The 23,101-nt window shown below is 40.3% G+C and overlaps 1 protein-coding gene across 1 annotated transcript in view; it reads left to right on the top strand.

Annotated features, from left to right (window-relative positions):
• The window catches only part of brinp1 (bone morphogenetic protein/retinoic acid inducible neural-specific 1), a 161,190-nt gene extending 155,213 nt beyond the window's left edge, over nt 1-5,977 (top strand). Inside the window, exon 8 of the mRNA XM_012869008.3 lies at nt 728-5,977. Coding sequence (XP_012724462.1) covers nt 728-1,868 — 1,141 coding nt within the window. The 3' untranslated portion in view covers nt 1,869-5,977. The remainder of the gene's footprint in view (nt 1-727) is intronic.
• The last annotated feature ends 17,124 nt before the right edge of the window (nt 5,978-23,101 follow it).

The following is a 23,101-nucleotide window of genomic DNA, read 5'->3' as shown; positions in this document are numbered from 1 at the left end:
CATTTTGATTAAAATAAATAAAATGCTGTCAACAAAATATACTTGACAAGTCTAGTTCAAGAAATTAGAAAAGGTATCTTAACAGTTTTCCAGGTTTTTTTTTGCAAAAAATAATATATTTTTCAAATGATTTCACATCTATTCACTTTTTCTGAATGCTTTGCTCCATTCTCATTTTGAATACAAGACAATAAGAAGGTGTGTTTCCATTTTCCACTTAGGATGAAAGAGCAAAACCTAAAATGTGGTTTTTCTGTATAATTTCTGATCAAACTTTAAAATGTGGGTTTATATTTGGCCTGCTCAGAATGCAGTCATGCTTCTGAGTTATTATACACAGGTTTGCTGACATGTAAACTAACCTTGACTAGCTGTCTTCTCTGAAAAATCAGAATTCACCTCCTCTAGTCAGAAAAGAAGTTACAGCACTGTCAAGATGACAAGGCTAGATGCCTGGGGGGGAAAGAAAAGACATGATAAGAATAGCAATTAATGCTTCTTATCATAATGCGATTCTTTTCCCTTGAGGGACATATTTTTATTCCAGAAATCTATGCTGGTTGTTATATTTACAGCTGCCATTTCACACACACACACACACACACACACACACACACACACACTCATACACACATACACGCGCATGCACGCACAAATCATATTTTTGATCTGATCAATATTGTAGTTGTTCATGTTTTTGTTCTTTTTTTTCTCTCTATTTTTCCAGATCGGTGATGCAGTGGCTCAACAGGGTTCAGTCTTTCCTGTACTGCAATGAAAATGGGTTCTGGGGGACCTTCCTGGAGAGCCAAAAGGCATGTGTGTGCCATACAGGTGCCACTCTATGCCAGCGACCCATCCCATGTGTCATAGGTGGCAACAACAGCTGTGCTATGTGCAGCCTGGCCAACATCTCACAATGTGGCTCCTGCAACAAGGGCTACAAGCTGTACCGGGGCCGCTGTGAGCCCCAGAATGTGGACTCAGAACGTAGTGAGCAGTTCATCAGTTTTGAAACTGACCTGGACTTTCAGGACCTGGAGCTGAAATACTTGTTGCAGAAAATGGATTCACGGTTGTACATACATACCACTTTCATTAGCAACGAGATCCGGCTAGAGACATTCTTTGACCCACGATGGCGCAAGCGCATGTCCCTGACTCTGAAAAGTAACAAAAATCGAATGGACTACCTCCACATGATCATCGGTTTGTCAATGAAAATCTGTCAGATGCGAAACAGCAGCATTGATCCCATGTTCTTTGTTTATGTCAACCCATTCAGTGGCAGCCACTCAGAAGGCTGGAGCATGCCCTTTGGGGAACACGGTTACCCACGATGGGAAAAGGTACGACTGCAGAACTCGCAGTGCTTCAACTGGACTCTCCTGCTGGGTAACAGGTGGAAAACCTTTTTTGAGACGGTCCACATTTACCTGCGCAGCCGTGCCAAGGTTCCGACTGGCCTCCGCAATGATACCGGACAGGGTCCAGTGGATCTTGCAGACCCCAACAAGCGGCAGATCTACATTAAGATCTCCGATATCCAGGTGTTTGGTTATAGCCTGCGGTTTAATGCTGACCTGCTGCGTAGTGCCGTGCAGCAGGTTAACCAGTCGTATACACAAGGAAGTCAATTCTACTCGTCCTCATCTGTGATGCTCCTGCTGCTGGACATTAGGGATCGCATTAACCGTTTAGCGCCCCCTTCTGCGCCTGGCAAACCACAGCTGGACCTTTTCTCTTGTATGCTGAAGCACAGGCTGAAGCTCAACAACAGTGAGATGATTCGAGTGAACCATGCCTTGGACATGTACAGCACAGAGATACTCAAACAATCAGACCACCTGACTGCAAAACTTTGTTGAGCGTAACATTAATGTAAAGCTGGTAAACTACAGAGAAACACCCAACTAATTAACTACGAGGGGATGTTAGTCTTATTTTTCTCTTTTCTTTTTTGACCTTTTCTGCCTTTTGATGTAATATTAACTTTGTAAGCATAATTCTTAAAAAAGAGAAAAAGGCAGTGATGAAAAGCTTTTCTGGCAGATAAAAAAGATCAATGGAAACACTATATGAACTGTAACATATTTGTCCCAGCATGTCTGTAATTCCCTTAAAGAACCTTAAAAAGAGAGAGTGGTAAAAAAAAGGAAAAAAAAAAACATCAAATCTATGTACTGGATGAAAATGAGGCATTTATTATAATATAGGGGATCAAAGGTTGCATCTGAAACTGCCATTCTTCCTTGAGAGAAAAAAAAGATGCCATTTTTAAAGGTACAAAAAACACAAGGGTAGACCAGATATCAGTTTATTTCACCTAATGGGCAAATTCTTTCAAACATAACAGACAGTTTGGTATTAAATTGTTTATTCACTGTAAGGAATTAAAAGCTCTAGTGAATTAGTAGTCATCACATTTCTTACATTTCAGAATCCACAGCGAATCTACGTTGCTTTTCGAAAGGTATTTAACACAGTCATTGTTCTGACACATGAGGCACACAGCAGGGCAGCAGTGGATAGTCATGTTGAAAACAAAAGCCAGCTGTTTATAAATACATATGTGTGGGTGAATGTGTGCGAGTGTCTCTGAAAACCTCATTTTTTGGCCCAATGCTTTACGCCATTTGTTAATTGAAAGTGTCACTTTAGATTGACTCCAGTCTCTGCTGAATATTGCATTTTGACCCCCCCCCCCTCCTCCCCAACCCCTTGCCCACCACCACAGTGTATGCAACTCCAGCTGTGTTTTTTTTTCACAAGGCAGTATACCTCCTGGTGCGTGAATGCAGTGTTGTGGTCTGAAGATTATAACAATCAATGCTATTTTGTACAGCTTTGCAAAAATGTCCATGTTGTGACTGCTGATCTCTTGAGCTTTTCAGAACTGAGAGTAAAATGTAAACATTTATCATTCAGGCACATTTGCAAGACGACCTAAAGCCATACACTTCCCCGAGGTAGACATACAGTAAGTCATGAAGCTTGCTCCGTACATGTTCCATTTGTATGTCTTTGTTCAACTCTCAGATGAATTCAGACAAGAGCACAGCAAAAAGGGAAATGACGAGTGGAGACATAACATGTTGAGTGCAATTGTGTCGTTAAAGCCATTTGACTTGTATTTTGTGCCGCAGGAAAAGAAGAAGAAAATCTTATATTAAAGCTTATAATAACTTTTGAAAGTGTTACTCTGTAAGCTTTATATGACCACATGTAAAAATTGCTCTTTTTGTTTTGGGCTATGAAATTTGACATTTTTTGCATGTTGCTGGAGGTATAAAAAGAGCTGCAACTGTGCTCAACACACTCAGTCTTAAACATAAAACACTACCTATGTATTGATGGTCACATTTTATTTTGGTAATCCAATACTGAAAGGTGTATAATGTGATTGATATTTGAGGGTGGACGCATCCAATGAATGTTCACTGCAAAAACAAGCTTGGTGTGTTGTACAAATTAGTTGCTACAATATTTATTTATTTTTTTGGTTTTATGGAGTATTACACACACACACACACACAAAAAAATACATTATGTAATGCTGTGCCCTGAAACACAAATTAGCATACCATTGGAGTAAAATGTGCCAGCTTTTAAAAAGAAAACCTTCTCATATATTTTGAAATAACAAATTTTCCAGTAAAATCCTATATTATATTTTTTTGTTTGTTTTGTTTTTAATTTCATGTCTGTTAATCTCATGATGTATATTTTTTGTGATGTATTTTCTTGTGTTCATTGTCAATAACCGCTCTTATTGTTGTGAGACAATTATTGAGGAAACATTTCAGACATAATTGTGCAAACCATCATGTGTTGTGAGGGACTTGATAAACACTGATAAAACTGGAACCACCTATCATTGAATAAAACTGGTTTTGGGCATTCCAATCTCAATTGAGCTCAATACATTAAAATAATAAACCCCCATTTATTCTCTTGATCTATCTAAATTAGCTTCTAAATTGAATCTAAGGCCAACATTTCTGGCTTGGTGTAATCGTGATAAACCTTTTTTATATAATTTAATTATTTGTACATTGTTTTTTCCCCCTGCCATAAGTTTGTGTTGAAGCACTTTTATTGCTTAAGATGAACTTAGTAAGAAGTTAGGGTTCTAACTTAGGCTAACCCTAACCCTCATTTGCCAATTGGCAAGCAACAAATCTTATGACAAATGTTCTTCAATTCAAAATATAAGAAAAAGTTAATGTTGAAATGTGGCCTTGTAAATTAAGATAACTGTAAAAGAAAAAAAATGCATTAGATTATCTCATTCACAAAGCTGTTACCTAAAGTTTTTGAAAGGAATCCTTAGTTCTGAAATCATAGATTATCAATAACTATTTTTGGACACTACCAGTCTTTTTCTCATTATTTATTCTGCAAGCCAATGAAGTACAAGCACTGTGTCTCAATTGAAATACTTCACACCTGCTTTCTTGAGCGCATCGTTGACTTTACATTAAAAAAATAATCAGGTTTGCAACATTTTTTGAATAAACTCTCTGGACTGTGAATGGTTTAAAATAACCACCACTGGTTGCCGGTTACTTGGTTATGAAAAAGGAACAATCCTAATAATGCTGCTCCAATAGATGCTATACATTGAAAGTACATGTGTTGTGGTATTACTTGGTGCTTATGCATGTTAAGCTATTGTCTTCATTGTAGTATTACTGTAGATGTATGGTCAGAGGTTTAACATGTCTGCAAAATGCTGTAACCAGTGCGACAATCATGGTCAAACATAGCATTTTGCTTTTTATCCAAGTTATTAAAGCTGCTAATTTTGACTTAAAAAACTTGCCAAATTGTAATTACTTTGCGAAACAATGAAAAAGTGTAGATAATCTGTTCCCACAGAAGTATCAACATTGAGACACAGTAAAAAGTCAAACTAACAGATTGAATTGGCCACACAAATTCTTTGCATATTTATCAAGTAAGGATTACTGGATTATTCAAATGAACTGTTAAAATCTATTATTATTGTTATTATTATTATTATTATTATTATTATTATTATTATTATTATTATTATTATTATTATTATTATTAAGTGCCTGTTATCAATCCCTTTAATATGTTTAGAGCTGGAAAAACTAACATTTTTCAAAGAAAATTACAATAACTTAGTGTAATCATTTTGGACCATGAATGTGGGTCAGATTTATTGCTTTTTTACCTCCTCCAAAAGACAACATCTTAGAAGGAGGCTTGTGCATGAGGGGAGAATTGACTACTAGACCAAGACAAAGTGATGGTTGATATTTCTGTCCCCCGTTGTACAATATATGTGTAAATAGGACCTATAATACAGTAACAATGCTGTGCTACAGTAACACTATCATGAATTATTAATACTGAAAGGAATACCAAGATTATTTCAAAATATGCCCTCCAAGTACATTAGCACAAAATACAGGGCACCCATGTCTTATATACCTGGTTAGACTCATGACCATCTATGACTGTTTTATATGATAAACATACTGTATACTGATATTTAGTTTAAGCCACTTGCAAGGTCCATAAGACAAGCACATTTACTTATATGGCATTTTGCTACCACAGTGTTGCTTACTGTACATGTATCCATAATTATGTCTGAGCATTTTTACACCTAATAACTTGCCTATGTAATTACTTTGCCTTTCTGTTCTGATTATTATATCAGCTAATTTTAAATGAATGTTTCATATAATAATCTGTTTCTCATTAAAATGTTATATTTAATAAGAAGAGAAAGGCTTGTTTGTACAGTTTCCTTTTGCAGAATATACTGGTGTTTAGTACTTGACAAAGCATTACTAGATTAAGGATATTTATAAAAACCACCTACTTTTTATCAGTGCAGTATGGCCAGTATGAACAAAATGAATTGCCTAAGTCACAGCCTTTTCTTCTGTTAAATGATTAACATTTATTTACTTTAATTAAAATTTGTTAATTTACTGTCTGGTCAGCTAATTATATACATCTTGTGTACAATTGCATTACCATTTTCCTAAATGCAATGAAAAAAAATGTTTATGCTTTAGAAGTATTATATGGATAAAATTTAGGATTTCTATTTTTCTATTCATACCCACACCACTGCAGTACCCATCCATGTAAATATCAGTTATAAGCATCCAAAAACTAAAAGAAGTGCTATTAAAGTATGCCAATGTATGAACAAAGAATTTATAAATTAAACTGCTCTTTCATTCATGGTTTTGGATATTTTCCTAGTATCAGTTTTATACATATTGTAAAATATGTGTTTATGGGTAATTAAAACATATTTAGTTGCTTTAACTTGTGTTTAGGATTGTAGGTAATAAATTGACAGAAAGGCATTTAAATATGACTACATCAGAGTGCCAAATGGTGTCATTGTTTGCATTTTTGCATCACTGCTTGAGGAGCTTTTTATTTTGGCAGATTATCTTTTTTTTAACATGTGCATGCTCTCTAAAGTTTTTCTTTGAGTTTATGTGCTAAACACATCCATTTAGTGTAAGGATGGACAGCATAATAGTTGGGTCCTCATATATTTGGAACTACAGCATTGGCAAAAGATCATTTTGACCATGTGGACTGTGGGAGGAGGTCTCTGCAGATTAGGGATGGTTCTCATACATGCCATGAAATCCCATCTCACTGGTATTCAAGTTTTACTGAGGCTCAAATGAATGCAATCCAGTAAAGAAGGGCTGTTATATGTGGGTGGTGTATCTGGCCTTTAGAGATATTTAGGTAGTAAAAAAAATATTAAATTAGCATTATGTCATATCCACAGGGCTCTGTATAGATGTGTGTGTGTGTGTGTGTGTGTGTGTGTGTGTGTGTGTGTGTGTGTGTGTGTGTGTGTGTGTGTGTGTGTGTGTGTGTGTGTGTGTGTGTGTGTGTGTGTGCGTGTCCCTTACCTCTCTCTGCAGGGTGTGACCGACAGGTAAGCCTTGATGTGAAGCTTATCAAAGTCCATCAGGAAGATCTTGTAGTGGAGCAGATTCTCCAAGGCAGATGCAACATCGTTCCAACTCTGAGTGTTAATCAGGCTTACTTCTCTGTGCATTGACTTCCTCATGCTCTATGTTTACCTCTCATTGTCAGGAAGAACCTGTTTTCAGTCCTCAGTCTGTCCTCTGGGGCTCCCAGAGTCCTCTACAGAACAAACTCTACGATCCCTCCAAGGAAACTCCTCGCCCCTTTTGGTTGCTCCTCAAAGGCTTTACTGCCTGGATCTCAGCCCCCATATTCACTTACCTGCCCACCCATCCTCTAACATTTCTCCATTGTCTCCCTCTCCTCCCAGAAATGTGGTAAGGGGCATTAAAAACAATCTTTCCCAGACACCACAATCTGCTGACCTTAGCTTCTGTGGGTATACTACTCACCTCCCTCTTGGAAAACTCTTTCTCTGAAAACATTGAGGCACTCGCTTCCTCTCAGTCCTCATCTCAGACATGTCAAAACTCTTTTATCATAATAACAACCAACCTGTCCTTGTAGTGCCATCCTGGTATCTGATCCCAAACCTGGACCTTTTGTGTCAATAAACCTTATAAACTTGTCCCAAGTATACACAGTTGTTGCCTGCAAAAGGGTCACAGTAACAAACAGCATTCAGGTAAATGTTGGAATGCGGAACTTCACTAAAGAGCATTGCTTTGTTACATCAGCAGTCTTACTCACATACATGTAAGTGTTTAACATGGAACTAATGATCTCCTCTTTAATTATTGTTTAAATGTGTGGAAAAAAAGAACAGTAATACATTTCCTGTCTTTCAATAAATTGGTTGTTGTAAAAGGAACAAAAAAAATGGAGAATTAATTTTAGGAGCCACCAAAGCTTTGTTTACATTTACAAACTTGAAATGGTAGCATGAGGATGGGATGTTAACTTTGTTCCAGACATTGCTACATGCTATTTTATAATTACTCTATTTAAACATGGAGGAACCATTGACATTTAAAATGTAATTTACATGGGTGAGCTGAAAAAGAAAACAGATTGTTCAGCTATACAATGGACTATAAAGAGAAAGATTAAGCATGTTTTCTTAATAAGCCTTGAGGCCCAGCATATCTAAATAAATTAATCATAAATTAAATTTATTGAGGAAAGTAAATGAATAAACAACCAAATCTAAATTACAATATTGATGGCCTCTGACAAGAAAATTGATGCGATAGAACACGCTCCAATCCCTTGCATTTAGTGGTAATTTTTTTTCTTCATCTGTGCCACATCTACTAACACATTTTTTTTATTTGGTGATCTTTGCATCCATGTTGATGACCCTTCTTGCCACACTTGCAGCTGGATTTCCTCAATTTTTGGACTGGTTTAATCTCTGGCGGCATGTTAACATTTCAACACACAACACGGAGCACACCTTGGATTTGATTATTACAGTAAGCTATTATCAATAACCTAACTACATGACCGTGGTGTCTATGACCACAAAGCCATTTCTGTAGAGCTGCCTTCTCCATCTAAACGATGTAAAAAAGAGCACCAAATCTTCTTTAGGAACCTTAAAAATATCAACCCAGATAATATGGCAGCAGACCTTCAGCACCACCTCTCTGTTTATTCATCATCAATTAGTGTACCCGTGGACTTCAACAATAAAATTTTGAGGACCTCCTGGAGTTTACCCCCTTCCTGATTTCTTACGTTTTTACATGTATGTCACATGTACATGTTTCTGACCGTCACACTAATTTAAATTTTAGTCAAAGGCACAAGGAAACACTAAATGCAAGTTTTATATGAAGGTTTGTATTATTAAGGGGGGGAAATCCAAACCTGCATGGCCCTGTGTAAATAAGCAATTGTACTCCCTATTAAAACAAAACAGTGGTTTACCACACCTGAGGTTACCTTCTCTAGTCACACCCAGGCCTTACTACTTTCGCATCTGTTCTCAACCAATAAATAACTTAAATATGTACAATACAATACAATAAATAAGTACACCAAACGTTCCCCAAAACCCAGACATCATGCCGAGAGCCAAAGAAATACAGAATCAAATTTAATAAAAGAACGTAATTTAGATATATCAATCTGGAAAGGGTTACAAAGTAATTCCTAAAGCTTTGGGACTCCAGAAAACCACAGGGAGAGCCATTATTCAAAAATGCCAAAATCATGGAACAGTGGTGAACCTTCCCAGGAGAGCCCGGTACACCAAAATTACCCCAAGAGTGCAGTAAAGTCTTATGCAAGAGGTCACAAAAGACCCACAGCAACTTCCAAAGGACTGCAGGCCTCACTTGCCTGAGTTAAGGAACAGTGTTCATAACCTGACCATAGGAAAAACACTGGGCAAAAATGGCCTGCATGGTAGAGTTCTAGGATGGAAACGTCTGCTGAGCAAAAAGAACATTAAGGCTCCTCTCACTTTTTCCGGAGCACACATCTTGATGATCCCAAAGACTTTTAGAAAAATATTCTGTGGACTGAACAGACAAAAGTTTTTTCGAAAGGTTTGTGTGTTACACAATTACACTATAACATCTGTCATAGGTAACAGAGCATTTCAGAAAAAGATCATCATACCAACAGTAAAATATATTGGTGGTGGTGGTGGTGTGGTCTGGGGCTGTTTTGCTGCTGCAGGACCTGGAAGACTTACTCTGATAAATGAAACCATAAATTCTGCTGTCTACCAAAAAATCCTGAAGGAGGAGGTCTGGCCATCTGTTTGTGACCTCAAGCTAAAATGAACTTGGGTTCTGTAGTAGGACAATTATCTAAAACACACCAGCAATTCCACATCTGAATGGCTAAAGAAAAGTGAAATTAAGTATTTGGAGTGGCTAGTCAATGTCCTGACCTGAATCCTACTGAGATGCAGTGGCATGACCTTAAAAGGTTTGCTGATGGTCGAAAATGTGCTAATGTGCTGAATTACAACAATTCTGCCAAAATGAGTAGGCCAACAGCACTGTAAAAGATTAACTGCAAATTATCACAAACTTTTGATTGTTGTGGCCCAACCAGTTATTAGGTTTAGGGGCCAGTCACATTTGTACACAGGGACATGAAGGTTTGGATTTTTTTCTTCCTTTAATAATAAAAACTTGTAATTTAAAAACTGCATTTTGTGTTTACTTGTGTTGTCTTTGAGTAATATTTAAATTTGTTTGATGTTCTGGAAAACTACAGTGTGACTAACCTGCTAGAAAATAAGAAAATCAGGAAAGGGGCAAACTATACCACAGTACATGCATCTGCTAAAGTAAGATCTGCCAATTCTACCCATTCAACTCCTGGGTATAATGGTGAGTTGAGACTCATGAAAATGGCTGGATGTACCCTTGACCAAGAATACATGAGCTCTGAACACAATGTCCACAAATAGGCGTATTGCGAGCAATGAAATATGGTGGCACATTGACCTAAAGCAACACCATGGCGTTCTGTTCGTGCCAGAAACCTGATTCTTTTAAACTGTGAAATTGTAAGCTACTGTTGACATCAGACTTCAAGCAGTGGCCGTTCGTGGCCAAGTTTTATTATTTTGCGTGCCATCTGGAATTGGTTTAGGGATCATTATTCCTCACATAATGTGTGTGGTGACAGTCCAAAATGAATATGGGAAATGTATTCACATATGTGCAGCAACTTCCTTCTTGACATCCACCTTAATGCATGACCATTTGTTTTATGCTGGCTGTGTTTACTGCATTCACCACATTCTGTCAGTGTATTTGTTTGATTTGACTACTGATACCATTGGAATAAATGCTAAGTAAGGTTGTTTGACTTGTTTTCACTTTCGACATTTCAAGTTCTGTGAACCTCCTCTTTTTTCCCTTCCTGACTGTTGTCATTGCAATGGTTATTTGGACACATGAAGTGTATCTTTCGGCCATTTATACTACTTTGAATATCTATTTGTAGGTGGTCACTAGAGGTCCCAAGTGGTCCCTGCAGCTGTGATGAATTTTCTACAATTACGATGCATTAAGGAAAGGTGGTTGGTAACTCTTATATCCAGTTTTATACATCTGAATTTTTTGGGCGCTGCAGATTTGTAAATTTCTTGCTACCACCAACTTTTAGACCCGCACACTCTTTTATGCTTGAGGCCCCCGGTGAGGACTATATGTCATCTGTAACACTATGACAAGTAAGCCCCAAACATATTTTATATAAAAGGTGATTCTACCTTCTCTGCTCGAATAGCTGGAAGCCTGGCATCAGAAGTGTACAGTCTGGGATGTGTTCGCCGAACCAAGTATCAGTGAAGCAAAGGGCGGCAGATCCACGGAAGTCAGAGTTTGTTGTGGTGAGAAGGAGCACCTTATTTGTTTTTTTTCACTAGGGAGCAGACATTTGCCAGGTGGATAGACGGAAGTGGGGCATGCACTCTCTGCTGTTGAAGCTTGATGAGCTGCCTGTGCATTTCCTACCTGTGTCTTCCGTAAATCACACAGATAACTGCTGCGCTATCAGCCAGGATCTCATAAAAGCTCTTTGAATCAATGAAAACCAGAGAAAAACTACCCAGAGAGGACCTCCTGATGCCTAGGAGTTTCTCTCTGCTGAAAGAGACTGCTGTATCACAGCAAATTATAGTGGAAATACAAACAGACAACAAAGGTACAAGCGAGTGTGACACAAAGCCAACAATCATTGATCCTTGATCCTTGCCATCTTGAAAAACAATTTTAAGTCATTTGACTTAAATGCACAAATGATTCCACCAACTTTTACAGCTATCCATTTAGGCATCTTCATCCCCAATTAATCTAGAAATTCAACTTCTTGTGTAATTCCGCTCTGATATAGTCAGATGTTGGTAATGAAGTTTAATGCAGTGCAACATCAGGTCAGCACCTGTAACAGTCATTGTGTTAATATTTTTTTCTCCATCTTTTTGATTTCTTCTGGACCTGTTTCCGTTGGGGATTGGAACATGGATAACTGCAACCTGATGCAAATGTAGAAGGTTACATCAGCTGGTATTGGTTGATATGTTCAAGTCTGCATGGCTTTGGTACAGTCTGCTTTGTAAATGGCATGGAAAAATAAGGCACTTGGTGTAAACATATGTAAAATATGGTAAAACATGTGCAAGAAATCAAGCATTTGCATAACTTAGCAAATTTGCCTGAATATGTTGTTTCAGAGAATGTTGTCCAAGATGGTAGAAAACATGTGAAAATTCAGTATCACATAAAAGGTTCAGCTAAAAAGTTCCCATTGGTAGTTTTATGTTTAAGTGTGACTGAATTACATTTTGATAGATAACGCCACTGCAGTTGCAAAGTAAAATAGTAAAAATATAAATTTTAGGTCTCTATTTTAATCTCCATGAAAGACAGCCATAAAAAATATCCTTAACCTTTATTAAGTGAAGATCATAGATTTGGTCCTATTACATGTTACTTTAGTAATTCAAAGATCACGTACATCCTCTACGTAAAATTTATTTGGGTGCATTTGGTTGTGTCATCAATGGACAAGTACATCATTTATTATCTACATTTTTGCATATATTGCTTGTTACAGGAGCCATGACAACAAATGTAATTCTTCTGAGGTTTTGGGGGTATATGATCTGTTGTGCACTGATGAGGCCGTGTGAATGTCAAAACTGAATACCAAAGGACCTGCTCAGGGGCAGTCAGCTTTATTGCTATTCCCAAAAATGGTCAGATCAGAAAAAGGGTTGTCTTTCCACGTAGGTTGTCTTTCTACATAATTCATATTCTCCAATCAGAGCACATCATCAAGCAAACCGTCTTAAGTTGCATATTCCTGTGTTGCATCCTCGGCAAGCTACCTGCCGCACTGCGGACAATGCAGCTTTGTATTTCAGTCCTACTGTGGTGAATTGCACCACCAGTTTAAAACCTTTGATCAGCTTGGCCTCGCCTGTCCGACATTCTGCAACACAAACACTTAAACCAGCCATAAAACCATAATATTGATTTGAGTGTTGCACCGCGGGGGCTGTGTTTGACTGGTTTTCCAAATATGGTTATAGACAATCAGAGTGAAGTAAATTTGGTAGAGCTGCATATTACCACAACCTACCCTTTTACTGAGGAGGGACATTTGGCCTGATCAAACAACTAGAGGACGTTATTTTTTTATGAAATTATTTGGAGAATTTACATATGAAGCAATATCAACTATATGAAATTATTTATACAGTGATGTCATGGCACCTTTAAAGAAGATGGAGATGGACTCTTCCTTTGCAACAGGTACACCTTTGTATTCATGTGGGTAATGTCATTTAAGACCACATTTGTGTCATGCAAACAAAAGGAAAACAACATTCCCAAAATAAGAAATATCCTCTCCAGATGTCAAACTGAAAAACTAGTTTATGCATTTGTTACTTCAACGCTGAACTCTTGTAATTCTTTACTGTCAAGAATTCTACATAAGGTGGTTAAGTGTTTAGCTAATACAAAATGTTTAAATATCATCTTTTTCCTGTTTTAGGTTTCCTTCATTGACTCCCTCTTAAATCCAGAATATAATTTAAAATTCTCCTTCTCACATATAAAGCCCTTAATAATCAAGCTCCATTAAACATCAGATTTTTTTTTATACTTTGCTGACAAACCTCCTTTGTTCTCAGACTACAGGTTTATTGGTAGTTCCTGGAATTTCTAAAAGTAAAATGGGAGGATGATCTTTAAGTTATCAGGCTTGTTTCCTGTGGAACCAACTCCCAGTTTTAGTCTGTGAGGCAAACACCCTGTCTACCTGCGGCCCATTCAGTCTTGCTGCCAGTGTTAAAACCAGCTGGCTCTTGGTCATTCAACGCTTGAGTGTCAACCTCAATGGCACCCTTAGCCTCCTGCTCTGCATGTGTGTTCACCTAGTCTTTTCCTGACTAATTATCTCCTGTGCTCCTCGCTTCAAGGTTCTTCAATGAAAGGTCTCCAGGTTTCCTTTTGTCCAGATCATATTCTGGCTAACGAATTCTCCCTGTTGGGGCGAGCAGTTGCAGGTGAATTTGCATGTGAATCTAAGCTCCAATGAGGCCTTGCCTGCAGGTCTATAAAGCTTGGAACTCCACATTACTCCAGACATTTTGACTTGAGAAAGCTTCCTGGATGGGAAGTGAAACATCCTAAGCTTCAGAAAAGAAGACCAGTTGTTTTATTTTTTTAACATTTTTTTGGAAAGAATTCTCCTTGTAATAACTCAATCGATCTTAACTTCCACAACCGCAATGAGGGATTGCTGCAAAGCCATGGACAATGCAGACAACTCTCCCTGTGGCTCTACGCTTCTCCAGGAGTGGATGCTGCTTGTCGGGACTTTGATGCAATCAACTGGGTTCCTTTATAAAGGAATTTTTTGACCAATCTGTATAATCTGACCAAATCTGTATAATATGATTGAATTTGACTTTGTGAAGTGCCTTGAGATGACATGTTTCATGAATTGGCGCTATATAAATAAAATTTAATTGAATTGAATTGAATTGAACCGACAGCTTCAAGGCTTCCTAATGGGCTCTGCCTGTCCATCCTCCAACAAACTGTCACCCCCCGGGCCTTCGTTCACTAACAATTCTCAAGACCTCCCACTCTTCTGCTCATCTCCACCTGTTCAACCATGGCCTGCTAAGTTCACCACTCTACTCTTTTCTCCCCACTTCGGAGGCTCATCCACCTCCTGAACCAGTGGGTGTTATCCTACTGTCCTTCCTTTACTATGCTGCTTTCTGTTTTAGCTGTAGTATAAGAAAGGTCAGATCAGAGACCTCAAGCTGTAGCTCGTTTAGACTTTTTTAGTGATGAAGCTCCCATTTTAGCTTTGGTTTAGAAAGGTCGGATCAGAGGCCTTAAGTTGTAGCTTTGAGGAATGTATAATAGAAAAAATAAGCTTTGGATTTTTAGTGATGAAGCATGTTCCAGTGAAACAATGAAACAAAAGAAGTTATTCTATTTATAGCTTTGGAAAATTTGGACAACATGACTTTAGATCAGAAATCCCCAAAAATATACTTAGCTTATTTATTATTATTAATTGATACAATTAAGTCTTTCTGTATGTTTGTTAATGTATGAAAGAATTCTAGTCAAGGATTTATTTAGCTTATTCCTTTGTTTTTCCTATGTATGTCTGTAATGTTTTTTCTGTTATGTAAAGCACTTTGAATCATCTTGTTACTGAAGAGTGCTATATAAATAAACTTAACTTACCTTGCTTACCTTACCTGACTGATTATCAATTTGTTACATATACAAATAAATGTGTTAGATTTTACTGTTACATCCTGAGTTTCTGCATGTGGGTCAAGAAGCTTCTTCAAACTATGATACATATGGTGAGTGATTAGGAGGTTTCCAAGTGCAAATTATTCTTTCAGTTAGAATGGTGACATTTATGTCATTTAAATTAAACTAAAATAACATAATTTAGAATATTCAGGAAAAATTTACTGAAATTCAACATATGTGAAGCATCAGCTCTAATTCGGAACATTTCCTTAAGAGCAGATGTACATATTAGGGCCATGTGAGGTATTCAATAAGCCATATTAGAATCGTGATTAAGTTAGATTATTTATACAGTAAAGCCAAAAACTTAAGGTTTGATTTGAACTAAGATGTATGATAGCTATCGGCCCTTGTTTGTCATAAATCAACAGATTCCAATCAAACTATGTTAATAGCCAGATGTCTTAAGGGTGTAATCTTAAAACAGTTTGTGTCCATAAATCCAATTCAGTAGCAGGCACAAAATTGGATCAGGGAGCTGACCTTTACACAAAGTGCTTGGTGAAGCTACACAGCTGTTTTGCTGCTTTGTTTCTTATATAACAAGGTAACACATCCCTCTACTCTACACATCCATTAGAATGCATTTGAGATACAGCTGTCAGCTTGCAACAGTGATAAAAGCAAAATCAATCTTGAAGCACACTCTCTTGTGTATCTGTATCAACTGCTGCAAAGTTCTTGTTTTTCCAGTTAATAACATTAACACAAAGACATAAATTAAAGAAGAACCTGTGATGGACCGGGTAATTGTCTAGTGTGTGCCCCACCTCTTGGCTAATTGTTAGTCGAGGTACCAGTGTTTCCCCCAAATCCCTGAAAAGGATTAAGCAGGAATTGGGAAAGTAAATATGAAACTGATGTTATAAATGCATGAAACTCTAGGTCTACAGAGCAGTGAATAATTTAAACTTAAGGAGCATTTTTATGTGCATTTGTTCCATATCCACATTCAGTTTACTGGGGAGTAATTTATTAGATACCTTGTTTCTATTTGCCGCGTGAGTATTTGTCATAGCATGCATGTAGAGGGAGTGGACAGTTCTTCAACATTGAAACCTAAACAGCCGATTGCCACGAAATAGGCTGTTTGTAATCTTTCCTCAGGTTTTCAGGAGAAGAGCTGATCTGAAAGTTGCCCCTCGGCAAACTGTGGAAAGGCCCTCACAGAAACCCTAAGGTAACATCTCTGTTGTGCAGAGATCCTAACACTGCAGCCTCCACAGCCCGAGTGCAGACCACAAGGACATCCAGAAAAACTCATCCAAGCCGGTATTCACAAGGAGTGACACCAGCCGGCTCCAACTGCTTCCAACTGGATACCCTCAAAGTAAAAATCTTTTTAAGTGAGCGTCAAATGTCCGTTAGCATTAGCCACTATTACCCTCCATTAATAACCAGCTAGTAACCCTGGTAAACATAACTACAGCCCATTTAAACATAATGCTTGTTTTTGTTTAGCTCCAATATCATCCGATAGTGCTAAGAATGTTAAGGACAACATTAATAGGGAATATTAATGTTGATTTAAGGGTGTTTCATGTAACTTACAATTAACTCATCAAGCCAATGGCCATGGTAAATAATTCTAGCTTCCATAAGTTACCAATTTCAGTCTTCATTATTAACCAAAAGAATAAATAATTATATTAATAAAAATCAAGTGTCCTAAAGGTTATTGATTTTTCTGTAGTAAATCATTCTTTAAAATATTATTTCCTCAGATAATGTTTCTGTCATGATATTGGCACTAGTGCTGGTCTGATTCACCATTTGACACACCTGTGCAGCTCTGCCCCATTCTCATCAGCCTTCATCAGATCTACCTGCACCTCTAATGCCAGATTATTACAAGCTGTAATGAGTCCAGTGTTCTGAATCCTGCCTGTCTGTTTCTGACCAGTTTCTGCCTTCTAACTCTCTGAGCCAAACCCCTGTTGGACCTGATTGTTGTGCTGTCTGGCTCTCTGACCTGTTTCTGGGCCCTGATTCTGCCCCCGGATTCTGCTTTGGATTTTCCCTGGATCCCTGATCACCTGGCTCTGACCCTGGATCTGCTGTCAGATTCCGGACTCTGGTTATTCCCCTTGACCATCCTGCCTGTCTCTGCCATCACGGTTCTGACCCTGTGCCTGTCCTTTGACCACTGATTACCTGCCAGCCACAAGAGTAAGATCCTTGAAGCTGCCCTGATCGGACTCTGGACCACATTGAGCTTCACAAGCCACTCGCCAACAGGAGCCTTCACTCACCTTCCCATTCTGATTGTGAGAAGTGGTTCCTGTCTCAGTCGCTGGTCATTCACCCTCTACTTGCAGCAGTATATATCACAATAAACCTTTTAAATGTAACTCTGTGTCCGGTTGAATATCGGTTTCACCTGCGGTAAACATTACAGTTTTATCTAACTTCGAGTTGCATTGTGAATGGGTTAAACACATACTAAAGGTTGTTCTAAATTAGTTAAGATAATTTAACCTCATTACATATTCTTTAGGATAGACTTTGTTTCTCTGACTTGGATCTGCAATGAACCCAAGATTCTCTCAATGATTCTTATGAGGATGGCTTTCAACTATCTTTATTTGTTCTTTTGTTCTTTTGTATGTACATAGTTCCTTAGTTTCTTTAATCTTGATTTTGCTTAGTAGTTTTTGTTAAGTTTCACTTGTCTAGTAGAGAGGATTTGTTGTTTGAAATATAGCATTAATTCAGAAAAACAACATTCTATAATGGTGTTCCCTGGATGTGCATTTATTTCTGTTAATTTCTTGTACATGAAGGGAGGTTGTCAATCATTTATTCCATATATGTACATAGTGTGCTGTTAGAAGACTACCAATGCTCAACTCATTCTTTTAACCATTGTCCATATATCAGCTCTCTGGGGTGATATTCACTGGAAAATACCTAACAGGCTGAGAGTTATTTTATAAGCATGAAATTACTTAAAAACATGCGTACTGGCACAATAATGTCATTGGTTTTAAAGCTTCTGATAGGACAACTTAGAACCTTTGAGATACATTTCCTGTGGATGTATTTTAAGGCAACACCTTTTAAGGCAAATCCTTAAACAAATTGCTTCCTTGTGTCAGGTCATAGAAAATAATCAGAAGGGTATCAAGGAGAAACTTGTGAAACTGAATGTCTGATTCATACTTCAGTAAAATTCCAGATGCATGAAGGTGCCATATTCAAACAGGTAAATGCAAATAAAACCACCATTTGTATGCCCATTGATTATCCTGTTTAGGAAGGACACAGACACATTGATACAAAATGTGTGTATCAGCTGCAGACCAAAATGAAAATGCCTTGTAAAAATGTGTGCCAAAACTGGAAAGGGAGTGTTATCATCCACATTGATCTGTTGAGTAGGACAAGATGGTGTTATCCCAATAGATACCTAAGGCACCGACAAGAAACTGTGGCCATCAAGTGGGTGATAGCATCCCTTAGGTTCTCAAGTGGGTGCCCTCCTTCTTGGGTGTTTCGCTGATAGGTCCACGACACCTCCAGAGGGTTCAGCAGTGAATCCCAGCTTCCAAGGTTCACTCCCATCAACCATCACACACTTAAGCCCCAGGCCATGTCCTTCCTTTTGGTTCACAGCCACTGGCTCCCCTTTTTAGCAGCCTTGGAGAGGTCCTTGATTGCCTGCCTGTGGGCCTTCCCTCGCACCCCCATCTCCCTGAGTAGCCTAGATGTTGAGCTGGCTATGAATCCCCTGCAACCTACTTCCACCGGGCGTACCTTCACATTCCATCCTTGTTGTTGGGCTTCTGCTGCAAGATTGGTGTATCTCAGCTTCTTCCGCTCAAAGGCTTCCTCTATGGCACCCTCCCAGGGTACCGTGAGCTCAATGATGTACACCAGCTTGAGTTAGGAAGACCACAGAACAAGGTCTGGATGCAGGTTGGTGGATGCAATTTCCAGTGGAAAGCACAGCTTTTTGCCCAGGTCTGCCAGCATTTTCCAGTTCTGTACTCTGCCCATCTGCCCAATATCAGCCCTACTGGTGATGGTGAAGCTGACTTGACCCTCTCGAACAAAAAGTGTTGGCTACCGGTGGGATGGAGGCGGGGGGAGCGCATTTGCACTCATCTGCTGGCCTTCCAGCACTGCTGCAAGACTTCTGAGAACCTGGTTGTGTCACCAGATGTAGCAACCTTGGGTAAGGCTGGTCTTGCATCCCACTAAGATGTACTTTAGTGTTGCTGGGCTTGGGCACAAGGAGCATGTGGGGTCGTCACCATAACATTGGCTTAGGTTTGTAGGTGACGGTAAAACATCATAAGCAGCTCTGATGGTAAAGCTTGCACTGAATGCCTCCATCTCCCATAGATCTTTCCAGGAGAGCATTCTTTTCTCAACTCCTTCCCATGCCATCCACTGCCCTTGCTCCGCCTGTGCCACAGCTTGTGTGCACCTTGCTGCTTCCTCTTCCCGTCATACCTCTTGGACCACCAGCTTGGGCTTCTGAGCTGGATTGGCCTTGCTCCAAGTTGGTCTGCGAGTGCCAAGGTCAAGACCACTCCTCCCCTCCTGAACATGTCCCACAATGTCCCAGTGTTGGAGTGCTGCCTTTGCCTGCTCTGTAGCAGCTAGCGGGGTCCACTTCCTCCCAGTGGCCAAGATGGGTGCTGATTGGGACACAAGTGGGTCCCTGGAGTCTTGGAGCGTCATTTCCAGTCTAACCTTGGCACACTTGTACTCCTCTGCCAGGCTAGTGATGGGAAGTTCCAGCATTCCTCTGTGTTACGACCCGGCTCGTGAGCCATAACAAAATCCAGGGAGACACAGCCTTCAACAAAAGAACACGCTCTTTATTGAACAACCTAACCAAATAAACAGAGCCAAACAGCGACAAGCAGGTGGCCCCCTGTGGTCGATGGCATCTCTGAAACCAGTGATGAACGGAAAACTCCTGCAAAAGAAAAGAAAGGTCAAACAAGCAAAACCTAACAAAGACAGGGTGGCCAGACGGGTAAGGGAAGAGCCACCTCTGCAGGGCAGAGCTGGGTGAAGAAGCCGACTCCGCTCCAACCAGCTTCAACTCCACTTTTCTCCACGCGCTGAAGCGGCTGCTTCTATAGCGATGACGCGCTGGGCCTGGCGAATACTGGTCCCACCCACTCTGCTTCGCCTCAGGACAAAACACAATAACTGACGGATCCCTCCACGTAAAGTGGAGGGGGACGTCACACTCTGCCATAAAGCCCAATGCTACTGAGGCACCTGGGAAGGCCAAGCCACTTCCTGGCATAGGCGTTGACCAGCCTCTCCAGTTTTTCCACCTTTGAGAGTGGAACCTCGTAGAGGGTTAGTGGCCAGAGGAGACGTGGAGTCCCTACTGCATACACCAGAGCTTGAGCTTGCCAGGAAGCAAGGTTCTGTCCATTTTCTCTAGGGCACTGGCTATGTCCTTCCTGAGCTGCTCTACTTGCTCTCTGTCTTTGAGGGAGGCATCATATATTCGCCCCAGGCTTTTCACAGGCTTCTTGGTGACCGTTGGAATGGGTTTATCACCAATGTCGAAGCAGTGGTCTGACAGCCTCCCCTTGACGATGGAGATGCTTCTGGACTTGCTTGGCTTGATCTTCATGCGAGCCCGCTCAATGTTCTCTTGGATTTTTCCCAGTAGCCATGCTGTGCAAGCCGTGGTCACAGTAAGTGTGGTGAGGTCATCCATGTAAGCCCTGACTGGGGGCAGCCTTTGCCCAGGTCTTATTTGCTGTCCGCCTACCAACCATCGAGATGCCCGTATTATGACCTCCATGGCCAGGGTGAATGCCAGGGGGGAGATGGTGCAACCGGCCATGATTCCCACTTCCAGATGTTGCCATGTTGTGGTGTACTCTGCTGTTATGACACAGAGCTGGACGTCCTGGAAGTAGGCCTTGACCAGGGCTAAAAGGGCTGATGGGACTCTGAAGTAATCAAAGGCTGTCCACAGGAGGTCGTGAGGGACAGAGCCAAAAGCATTTGCAAGGTCCAGGAATACTACGTGGAGATCTGTCCCCTCCTTCCTGGCGAGATGGATGTAATGCCAGATTATGCTGGCATGCTCCACACATCCTGAGAAGCCTGAGATGCCTGCTTTCTGGATTGATGTGTCAATCAGGTGGTTTCTTTGCAGGTAACTTGCTAACCGATGAGCCACCACGCTGAAAAAGATTTTCCCCTCGACATTCAGAAGGCTGATCTGGCGGAACTGGTCTATTTCTGAGGAGCCCTTTTACTTGCGGATAAGGATCCCTCCAGCTCTCCGCCAGGATGTTGGAATCTCCTTCTTTTTCCAAACAATCTTCATCAGCTTCCAGAGGAATTAAAGGACACCTGGTGCATTTTTGTAGAGTCTGTATGGAACTCCATTGGGGCCTGGTGCTGACGCAGCCCTTGCTCTACGCACAGTTTTTTCTACTTCACTCCACCTGGGTGGACTGATATACAGCTCGTGCTCTGGTGTGTTAAGGGGTGGCATGTCAAGTGGGAGTGTAACCTTTTCCTGGTGTCGTTCATCTTTGCATGTTCTTTTCATGTGTTCTTCTAAGACAGCCTTTGACATAGAGAGACTTCCACTCTTCTCCTTTGTGAAGAGACTCTTCACAAATTTGAAGGGATATTTGTAGAAGAGCAATCTTGCTTGCTCTTTCCTTCTGCGCTTCTTCAAGATATTCTCTGCTCTTCTCAGAGTTGTAAGCCTGCCCTTGATCTCTTCCTGCAGTACATTTATTCCGTCCTTTTCCTCCTCTGTGGCTTTCCTCCACTGCTTCTTCAGCTGCCTCCTCTCCTACATTAGCCTGTCTATCTCCGTCTGCCTTCGGGACTTGGTGGAGATTGTCGGAGTAGATTGTTTGCCTTTGACCACTCCGAACTGCTCCGATCCATAGCCATAGATCAGGTTACCCATTCTTTCCAGCTTCTTCAGGGTGGTGCCTCTGACCGCTTGTAAGATGTTGCAGAGACCAGTGTTGACCTCCCTCCACAGTGGACTACACTAACGGCCTTCTCCCCGAGATCTCCTTCTCTGTTGGGGGGCGTGATGTACTGGTTTCAGGTTGCTCTGCAGTGCCTTGTTCTTCCTCCTCAGGGGCTGGGGTGTTGATGTCCTGCAGTCTGTGGTGTGCATCCTGCTGTAGAACTTCAGTCGACTGACTCAGTCTGCTTCTCAAGAAGTAGTGATCGATGCAACTTCCCCGTCGATCCATAGTTAGGCACTTCCTCTTGCCCTGATGTATTTGCAGGCCACGTGTGGTAGTAACCTTTGTCCAGCCACATACACAGTTCTGAAGTTTGCGTCCTGCTGTACCTATCGGAGCCCCAGGTATGCTGATCATCATTCTCGTAGTCTGTTCCGTTCCTGTGTTTGTTACCGGGTTGTCAGTCAGTGAGCCATCTTCCGCCCCCGCTTTCGCATGCTCTGGGGATGTTTTCCTGTTAGAATTTTTAGTAGCCAAGTTTGGTTGGGACCCATACACCCCATGTGCTGGATCCCGACACCATGGGTAGCTAGCCCATGGTGGCCCCGGAAATGAGGCTTGTATCAACATGGGCTGAAAGGCCACTGAAAAATTAAGAGGCCATGACTCCAAAACCAACAAATCCAAAACCCAGATTACAGTTTGCAAATACACTCAGGCAAGACCTTCAGTTTTAGAGAGTAAAATTAAAGTGTTTGGCCTCAAAAGTAGATATGATGTAGAAAAACTGAAGCAGCATTTAATGAAATCATAGATGAAATTACAGGTAATCAAACGGGCATGCCTCCAAACTAGTTACAATATGGTTTAAGGACAACAATCTCAATGTTTTGGAGT

The sequence above is a fragment of the Fundulus heteroclitus genome, chromosome 8 (genome assembly GCF_011125445.2).
Source record: "Fundulus heteroclitus isolate FHET01 chromosome 8, MU-UCD_Fhet_4.1, whole genome shotgun sequence".
NCBI classification, from domain to species: Eukaryota; Metazoa; Chordata; class Actinopteri; order Cyprinodontiformes; family Fundulidae; genus Fundulus; species Fundulus heteroclitus.
This window is presented reverse-complemented; position numbering and strand designations above follow the sequence as displayed.